Genomic DNA, 10,504 nt, shown 5'->3' with positions numbered 1-10,504 from the left:
GTTAGAAATGTATCTGACTTTTGGTTTAATTCCCCTGTTTTAGTTATCTTTACAAAACAATTGTCTTTTTATAGAATAGCATTCCAGTTTTCAACAGCAACAAGACCTATGCTCAGCTAAGATCAAATTTCCCAGGCCCCATTTTAGAAACAAGCATAGCTCAAATCATGCCGAGCTTAAGAGCATTCCATAACAAGTGACAGAAGCTTTGCAGACTATGGTCAGAAGACATATTTCATGACCTTTAGCCTAAGAAACATCAGGTGGCTTGTTGCTTTGCCCCCAGAAGTGGCGCTTTAAAAAAAAATCCAAAGGAGTGGTGGCAAGAGTGTTGGGGCTGTGGCAGAAATCCTACAGTTGCAAAGATGTCTCCATAAAGAAGGAATAAATCCTTAAGACGGTCCTTTAGCCCAGTGGTTCCCAAATGAGGTTCCTCCCTCAACAAAGACTTCATGAGTCTCTTTGAGATAAGCTGCCCTAGTTCTTCATAGATATCCTGGTAGATATTGGACCTGGAGTGTTTGCAATCACAAATGTGTGAAAATATCTTTTCAAGAAGATTGCTGTGTAACTTTATTTCACTATTCCCACCCAGGACCAGTAATGTAGACAGCAAACTTGTCTTAATAGAAGTTTGCATGATACTAATTTTTATGCATGAAATGTCAAGGTAAAGGGGAAAGAATAAATGACAGAACTTTTGGTGTGTTTAAGTGCTTAATAAATATTTAATGAAACATTTTATAAGATTCATTTTAAAGTGTCTAAACTCAGCTGGCTTGGCTCAGTGGTTGAGCATCTACCCATGAATCAGGAGATCACATGCCCAGGTTTTGGGCTCAATCCCCAGTTGGGGGCGTGCAGGAGGCAGCCGATCAGTGACTCTCTCATCATTGATGTTTTTTTCTCTCTCTCCTCTCTTACTCTCTGAAATCAATATAAAAAATATTTTAAAAATTAAGTGTCTAATATATATTGTGTATATATATTGTGCCAATCATAAAAGTATAAATGAAAAAGAGAAGAAAAAGTAGCTAGAATCTTTTGAATCTTTGATTTTCATAACATACATATACTCTTATGTATCTACATGTTACAATTTCTCCATAATATGATGATTAGTAATTTATATGGAAAAAAATGAATATACAGTTTTTTGTATACAAAGCTAAGAGTACTGATTTTTTAGTTCTTTTTGTAAAAAGAGTGGCTGGCTGTACAGAGGGGAGGTGCTATCAAGGGCCAAAGAGTGGAGAGATGCATACTGGCCCTCTGAGGAATCAAACCTGTACCCTTGGCACCATGTCTACAGTACACCTACCATCTGAGCTAACTGGCTGTAACCTTGCCATTTAACATCTCAGGTCTGTTAAGCACGATTGCTCAAAAACACAGCCTCCTTCAAGTCTTCACTGAATAAGGTTTGTTCTCAGCCAAAAAACTCTCTGGAAGGAATGGGAATGGATTTTAATATTTTTAAAACATTGAAAAATGCTGGGGCATTTTTCTCTTGAACTTTCTTAAGCTTTAAATCCATTTTTCCCTGTGGGGTGATCCACTTTGTAATCTCTGCTCAGGCAGGTCACTGGCTACTCCTGGGCTATAACTGGGTTCCATTTCTTTTTATAAAGCTCTTGTTATTTCTGTTAGGAGGGCTTGAATGCTGAGAGGGGGAAAGGGGAACTGGATAGCTCAGGGGCCTAGCTAATGTCATCTGATCTCACTTACCCTGAGGCTTTTTTGAATTTGGCTCCTCTTCACACAGTCTCAAAATATGCACCGGCTCTTCAACAGTCATTGACAAGTGGGCTCTGGAGTCAGACTGCCTGAGTTGGAAGCCAGGCTCCTCCGATTACTAGCTGTGAGGCTTTAGAAAAGGTACTTCATCTCTCTGTGCTTCAGTTTCCTTGCCTATGAAATGGAGTTAATTAAAAACCTGGAAGAATTTTTGACAAAATTAAATTAGATAATATATACAAAACACATAGTCCAGAACATATAGCAAGCAATCAATAAATTTTAGCTATTAAAATAATAGCAACAAACGTTACAAAGCTCTCTGGACCTTAAGATAACAGAATGGAATGGAGGAGAAAGGGATGGAATAAATATGGGACATACAGTGTTGGCAGAGAAATTCCTTCTGGGTAAATACAATCTGATAAGTTCCTAGACTCTGGATGGACTAGAGTTATTTTTATGCAGTTTGAGACCAAGAATGAAAGAGAGAAAAAAAATAACACTTTGGAAGAGGAGGGGGGAGTGATGTTTGTGGGTTGAAGGGAAAAAAGGTAATGAAGTTGGAAAATAAGTGCCTTAGGGGACCATCTATTTACCTTCTCCTCTGCTGGCTGGACTGACCTTCTCCAAGCAGGCCACAAAAATCCCCATAATGCCAGTTCACAAAGTAGAGTTTCCATGCTCTTCTATGCTTCCTTTTTCATTGAAATTATTGATAAGTTTTAAAATGTGTGGGTTCCCTGTCACATTCTGGCCAAACACCTAAACTTCCCTTCCCTCCCCCACCATGGGGTTTCAAACCTAGTTGTGGCTAATCCCTATGGAGTCATGAAGCTGCTAGTCTCCTGCAGAACCTTGCAACTAGAGAGCCCAATGATATAACCTGGATTTTCTTCCTTTTTTTTTTTTTCCTGGTCTGGACTTGTGCCCTTAGACAGGCTAAAACAGTCTCTGCCATCCGGAGGGCCATGGTGCATTTTCCCACACTCTACCTTCAGCAAACCGCATTGTCCAAAAAAAAAAAAAAAAAAGTCTTAACTTTTTAACATGTCTTCCCTTTAGCAAAGAATCTCTCAGAGTTCCTTTAAGTGTTGCATATCTTGATTCCATGTCTTCATTTCTAAAACTATATGTGTTTACAAAAGCATAACTTTCTATTAACTAGCTCACCTGTTAATCTGTAGTTATGAAATGTTCCTTTTAGGTTCACATTTTGCAAGATGCAAAAGTTTTACTGATCATCCAGGGATTCTTAAACTGTGCTTTAAAAGGGCAAGATTTTGTGCAGTGAAGTTGTCAAGATTTGAATTCTTGAAAATATAATTTCTGTATGGTTTACATCAGATTTGAATTAACAAAAAAAATTCGATCCAGAACTCCTTAATTTCTTTTTGTGGAAGGGTAGTAGTTGGTTTTCTCTGACCCATTAACAGAATTTTTTCTTTATTTAGAGAGACCTGGTTCCTCAGACAGGCTGTGGCGATTACAGGGCTCATTGAGTCTCGGACTTTAAGGACTGTAAAGAGGTCAAGCTAGGAAGTTGATAGAGATACGAAATAAACAAAATCCACCAATATATAGAGTATAGAAAAGTTAGAAGCATGGGTCAGAAATGGTGAGCTCCGGGTCCTTGGGAATAATTATTTAGGTAAATCTTCCTAGAGGAGGTAGAAATTTCTTAATTAAAAAAGAAAGAAAAAGGAAGCAACCCCCGCCCCCCCGCCCCGGTCACGTTCCGACCCTGGAGTGCGGGTGCGCGAATGGTCCGTGAGCTCCAGAGAAAGTAAGCTGCTTCGGGACATTTTTCCAAAGTGCTCTTTGCAGCGCAAGTGCTTAGAATATGTTGTAGTTTTACGCACAGATTCCTTTTCCCATAAAATCTTCAACAGGAGCCTTATTTCTCAACGGTGAATTGCGTTTGTCAGATTCTTTTAGACCGCGTCTCAGACCCCTTGCGCTTTTTGGGAGAACCGAGAACAGCCTGGGTGCGGGGAAACGTTTTGCAACGAAAGAGCGAATGAATGAAACCCAGCCCGAAAGCGAGACCAGGAAGGACGCAGGGACTTTCTCTGTGCATTGCGAGAGCGGCAAACTGCAAACTTAAGACCCAGGGTAGCCAGGGCTTCAGAGGCTCAGTCAATCTCTCTTCACCTCCAGCACCTGTAACAGGTACGGTCCCGACTGAGCGGCCAGGACCTGGTACCAACTAAGTCCGGGCCAGAAGAGATGCGGCCTGCCTCAAGGGGACTTCACAGTGGCTGTGTTCACGATGCGGTGCCTTGGGCTAGAGGCTTTTAAAGCTGAGCTGTGGTGGCCCTGCGGAGTATTTGGTGTTCTCTATCTGCCCGCACTTGATCTCGCCTAGGTCTGATCCCTAACCCAGTGGCAAATCACTTCCTTATCTAACTTGGTGAGTCTTTGCAATAAACGGAGCAATAAAATCAGAAGAGCAGAAAGAGAAAACAAACAACTAGAAAAGTCGCAAGTGTTTCGTGGGGAGATTGGGGCACGGGCTGTTTGAACTGTGGCAGAGCTGTGGGGCCCAGGCTGGGAGCGTTGAGGATCGGGACCGGTTTTCCGGGGCTGGCAGCTTCCTCGAAAAAGTTTCCTGTGGAACACTCGCCAGCGGGGGCGGGGGTGGCGGGCGCAGCAGTGGACATGGGAGGGGGCAGGAGGGCGGGGGAGGCCGACAGGGGCTGGCTCACAAACCGTTATAGTCCTTCAGCACCTCCCTCCAGCAGTAACCCCTCCACCCCAGCCCGCCTCCTTGCTGCGCCGCTGCCCACCTGGCGACGTGACGCTGCACCAATCCCCTTCGAGCTGTTCCCGGGGGCCGCCACCTCCTTGCACCGCCCCCCTCCTCACCCTGAAAGAGGCGCACTCTTCTGGGGCAGACACTGCGCTCTCGCCAGAGGAGCACCCCTCTAGCTTCTTGGTCTCCCAGACGGACGCGCAGGGTCTTCTCTCACCTTAGCCAAACTTGCTTTCCCGCCTCTCAAACTCCGACTTCCCTCCACTCCTAGCTCTTTTCTCTCCACTTTCCCCTTCTCTATCTCCCACACCACAAATCCCGGTCCCCCATTCCTTTCCCCCGCCCTTTCCCTTCTCCCCCCTCCCCTTTTAACTTCTTAACCACTTCGTCCTCCACACCTAGAGCGTGCCCAAATCCGTTAGTCGCCTGCTCTGGTTCAGCTCGAAGCCATGGCGGGACCTGGGGGTTGGAGGGACAAGGAGGTCACTGATCTGGGCCACTTGCCGGTGAGTAGAAGAGACTTATAGCTCCCAAAGTGCTCTCTTCTTTGGGTTCTGAACACCCGGGGAGGGGACAGACTTTCAAAAACTAGGCTAGGCTAGTACTTCGACGGGACCGCGGGTGCTGGAGGGGACTCGGAGTGCTGGCTTGCGGAAAAGGCGCCCCCTGGACACTGGAGCCGCGCCAAACTCTAGGAAAGGCAAAGGGACCGGGGATCGTGGAGGAGGGAGAATTGGTGGCGGTTATGCGGACCCTAAACAGACGGACGTTTTGTAAAAGTGGCCCGTTTTGTGTTGCTGCGCTCCTGTACCTGTCCTAGCTGGGCTCCACGAGAGGCCAAAGAGAGCAGCGAAGCATGGCTTCCTAAAAGCACTCCTCCGGATCACCCCGCCGCCCCCTCGTCGTTTCCTTCTTTCGCCAGCAGAGATGCCCACTCGCAGAATGACCTTTACTTGTAGGTGACAGCGGGCTAGAAAGTTAAAGCATTGGAGTTTCACTTCTCTCGCTTTCTAAAAGTACTTTCTAAAACCGTTTTATTCTGCCAGGGCACCGTTCCCGATTTGGTATTGCGGGAGCAAAAGAACTCGACGCTGCTTGAAGAAGTGAATTCTGCACACCGCAATTTAAAAACAAAAGTCTTTCTCTACTAGCTAACCAGATTTACCGTTTTCTCATGGTTTTCGTTTGTGGATTCTCCTTTTTCCTAATGCTCAGCTTTCTTCCAAAGTTGTAATTGATTGGTGAGCTATTATCGCCATCGTTATTACCAGACTTATTATTTTAGCAGCGCCGCTTATTTCATTGGCATCTGGTTTCTGGCAGATACTGGATCCCACCCAAATTCGTTTTTTAAGTTCTCTTTTTAGATTGGCATTTCACTCGCACCCTTTCCTGAATGCAAAGGGCCCCTGGACTCTCTGAAAGGGAATAAGCTTGCATGTGCTGGAATGATCCCCAGGCAACTATAGTTCAAGCCTGCTTGCTTTAGGAAAAGCTAAATATTAACCTTGAGGATATAGGACTATTCAAGGATGCAGTACCTCAATTTTACCCACATTTGGCATTTAATAAATGTCTCCTTGATGGTGGAAGACACTTGTCTACCTTAAAAATAGGGCATTCCCCAAGCCTCACCTCTATAATTTTACACTATAACAGTGTGGAGCAGGAGGTGATGCACGTGGATAGCATTTTAGCAAATTGCTTTTAGCCTTAAACAAACATGCTGTATTACATATATTAGCATTGTGGTTATTGATGCAGTTTTAGAAGATAAAGTCACAGAATTTTAAAAGATAAATATTTTCCATCCTACATGCACCCAGTGCATACATGAATATGGAGGCCTCAATTGGTAGTTTTCTTTCTGAACAAAACTTTCATATTCTGGCTAGACTTGCTCCCAAATAAAAGTTTTAAACCAACGAATGAAATGTTACCCTCCTCCAACATTCTCTATGTATGGTGAGAGAAAGAGAAAAAAAGCAAACTAGGGCAAATATGTGAAACTGTATATGGGCAAACTGAAATAATCTCATTCTAAAATTGACTAAAGACAGGAATGGAAAGGACTTCATAGAAATGATAAAGCAAGGAATTCCAAACACAAAGAAAAAGAAGAAAAGGTTTTATTGCCACACACACACAAAATGGGGGGAAATGGCCCAGACTAGCTGACCCGGTCATGGCCCCAGGACATAAGAACTTGGTGAGAGCGGAGGAGATAAGGAGAAAGGCTGCAATCTTTACATTGCAGTCCAGTGGAATATTACTTTTCTGTGGGTTAGTGGTGGTGTGGAGGGAGAAAGACAAGGTTGTTTTTAATGTAGGAGTAGGGATAAGACACAAAACCAAGCATAGATGCTTGTCCTTGTTTTACAGACTTCATGAAAGCCTCATAAAGTCCTTAACTTCTAACAATTTCTAAATTTTTATTATACAGGAGTAATTTTATAACTTATTGTGAAGGCCTTAATTATATGAACAAATTATGCATAATTATTCCCCCTTCCCAAACATCCAGCTCTAAACCCTAAGAAATCTAACAGAAAAGTGGCACCCCTTTTACAATTTCTTTTATGTCAAATTTTTAGAGATGTGAAAAGTTCACTGTTGCTTTGGTCACTGGAGCATTATTTTTTAGTGATTTGGGGTTTCTTTGCATTTGACTTATTTCCTGAATCTCTGAAGAAGTAAAAGTAAATAAAAAGGTCAAGCAACATCTAAGTTAACTCTTTGAAAATTTGCATTTTGTTGAAAAGTAAAGATGATAAAGCAAGCAAAGAAATCTGCATGTGATGGGAACTCTTTCGATAACTACCCTCAACAGGATATATATGAAGGTTAGAAACTTGGCATCTGTCAACACCAAGTATACCAATTTGGCAACTACCATATAATGAGGGGTGATTCAGACCTTAGAGTTTCACATTGAGAAAAAAAAATCTTGCAGAATATAGAATAATTAAAAATGGGGTCTAGATTAAGATTGATATACATGTCCTTTGTTGGGCTGGCCAGCTAAATGACCAGAGGCCACGGAACCTTAAAAGAGGTCACTCTTGCTGTGAAAATTGAGATTTAAAGAAAGTAGTGGAAGGTTATTTTGTATTTTTGTTATTACATAAATATTATTTTAAAACTTAAAATAGTAAGCAAGAATGAAAACTGGGGAAGCAAGAGAGGGGCTCTGGAATTGTATAACTCTTTTTTTTTCGTGGTACACTAAAGTTAGAGACATAACAGAACCAATATAATAAGCAAAAAATGACAAGTCGATTACATTTTAGTTTGTTAATTATTGGGTTGCTGTAATTTTCCCGCATTGACTATTGAATAAATATCTCCTATAGGTGACAAAACAAAATATTACAGAGATTTGTGGTTTGTGCTTCCTTTTTGAAAAACAAATGTCAATGCCTTATGTTTATATGTGTGTGTGTATGCATTTTTTTCCACCTTGCTTGCCAGCAATACTTGGTGTTCTATCTATCATCTACCTATCATCTATCTACCTATCTATCTATCTATCATCTATCTATCTATCTATCTATCTATCTATCTATCTATCTATCTATCTATCTATCATCTATCTATCATCTATCTATCTATCTATCTATCTATCTATCTATCATCTATCATCTATCTATCATCTATCTATCATCATCTAATCTATCTATCTATCTATCTATCTATCTATCATCTATCTATCTATATCTATGTATCATCTATCTATCATCTATCTATCTGTCATCTATCTATCATCTATCTATCTACCTATCATCGTCTATCTATCATCTATCATCTATCATCATCTATCATCTATCTATATCTATCATCTATCATCTATCTATATCATCATCTCTCTATTTTTTTTTCTTAATATGTTTATGTCACTCAATCCTTGGGACTGGAAACTATTTATTCATCTCCAAATCTGGCATGTCTTCACTATGACAGTCGTCTTTGCCTTATGTGCCCAGCATGGTAATGACATTCCTCACGGCTGTGGCCTTGGTATTTGACACTGCCATGTGTAGTCCTAATCTATATTGGGGTCAGAATTAGACAGGCCTGGAGGACAGTAGTGGCAGAGGTGATCTGAAATAACACATGATCCAAAAACTGTATTTGAATTATATTAGATTTATATTTAAATATAAATGCCAGCTTTCCCAGTCTTCCACCACCCAGACCAAACCTGTTTTCCATGCTCAGTCATCAGAACATTTCCACTTTAGCAAGTCCCTTAGTCTCCTGTTTTGAAGCAGTTTTACTTTCTTATCCGCAAGGATTGAAACATTCAGGATATCCTCCATTACATATTCTAGAGCATCACCTCAGCATGACACTGTATTTCAATCTATTTTCTCAGTCTTCTTTTCTAGTTTCTAGAACAGTGGGTTTTATGTTAATGCACAAGAATGCTGCACAAGAGTCATCTGGGAATCTTAGAACTCATCCCCAGAAATTCCAGTTTCATAATTCCATGGTAGGGACAAGGGAATCTGTGTATTTTAAATAAAATTCCCTAAATGACTCTCCTGTATTGAGAGTCTGTGTAGTCCACAGTTTGAGAAACACTGGTCTAGAAGAAGAGATTATTTTTCTAAGTTTTCAACTTGAATTGTGAAGCCCATTCCTCCAACTGTCTTTGAAACTCACTCTGGCACTTATAGTGTTATATCTGCTATTTTCACATTCTCTCTCCATAAAGACTTTTCATAAAATTGCTATGTTTAATATTTAAAACAAAAGAAAGAAAGCCTCTGCTATTCCTTTTAGGTACTGCGCAATCTCTTTCCTTCCTGTAGCTCTCTGACTACTGGAATATGTTCTCTGGGTTTGCTTCATTACTGCACTAAATCTGAAATTTATTGCTACCCTTATTGAGCATTTAATGGCTACCTTTTTTTATTAATTTAATTTCTGCCTTATTTGGTTCTGTCAATCAGCCTCTGCTTCTGAGTCTCTTCCATAACCAGTAAACACTGCCTTCTAGTGGTTCTTTTTCTTCCTGTTACCCCCACCCCTGCCCTTAGTAAAATTATCCATCAAAGTGCTTTTTCTTTCCCCCTCTGCTTGAATCCAGAAGACAGAAACAAATCTCCCAAGTACTAGATATGCAACCAGTCTAGGACTTTGAAATTGTAACAGATAATGTACATAAATAGAAAAATCCAGCAAAATATAAAGTATTTGCCAAACATTATGTGGTTCAAAAATGTTATAGAAATTTGAAAAACTTTTACAAATTGGGGTTTCTTGATTACTAAACTTTTTTTCACCAAATGGAACACCAAAGCATACTGAACGACCAAATAATCTCCAAATTGATATAGCAGTCATAGATATAAGGATCTTTCCTCTTCCGGTTTTCTTGGCATTGTAGAGCAGAGGACCAAGTAATTGTGGAAACCCCTCTGACATAGACCTTTTTAATTTCACAGTGACCAAAAAAAAAAAAAAAAAAAAGTTTCTTTTATAATTCTCCCTTCCTTTGGGACCCAGAATAAACGTTTTTTCTAACTATAATTAAGTGGAAAATTTGATATAAGAAAGTGAGTAATATTACCCTAGTAATTAACATAGTTCTTTTTTCCCAGTTTGACGATCATTTAGTCTTGAAAGATGCAGTGTGAAAATGGGGAATGAAAAAATATTGCATAAAACTAAATACTCTTAGAATAGATGGATATTATGCTGAGATGTCTTTAAGAACAAAAGAAAACTTTAAAAAACTTTTTTATTAAATGTGGGTATGAGGAGAATTAAGATGTTTTGGTCATTTGTGAGCAGGACAAATTTTCTATACAACATGAGTACAAATAAGACCAACAAGAATTCTACAGGCATTTTATTGTCCCTGTCCATTTCCTTGGTGTCTTTTCTTTAGTAATTAGATGCCTGAATTCAAAATTTATGAGCAAGATACTTATGTCATTGAAAGGTAGAAAAAGAATTTTAAAAATTTAAGATATGCTCAAAGATACAGAAATAAAGTTCAATTAT

At 40.3% G+C, this 10,504-nt stretch overlaps 1 protein-coding gene across 5 annotated transcripts in view; it reads left to right on the top strand.

Annotated features, from left to right (window-relative positions):
- Nucleotides 1-4,627: 4,627 nt before the first annotated feature.
- Nucleotides 4,628-10,504, top strand: part of NRK (Nik related kinase) — a 144,161-nt gene continuing 138,284 nt past the window's right edge. For all 5 annotated transcript variants that reach the window (XM_081126842.1, XM_081126841.1, XM_081126840.1 and 2 more), the window contains exon 1: nt 4,628-4,998. In XM_081126842.1, coding sequence (XP_080982968.1) covers nt 4,942-4,998 — 57 coding nt within the window. In that variant the 5' untranslated portion in view covers nt 4,628-4,941. The remainder of the gene's footprint in view (nt 4,999-10,504) is intronic.

Source organism: Miniopterus schreibersii, assembly GCF_964146895.1.
Source record: "Miniopterus schreibersii genome assembly, chromosome: X".
NCBI lineage: Eukaryota > Metazoa > Chordata > Mammalia > Chiroptera > Miniopteridae > Miniopterus > Miniopterus schreibersii.
This window is presented reverse-complemented; position numbering and strand designations above follow the sequence as displayed.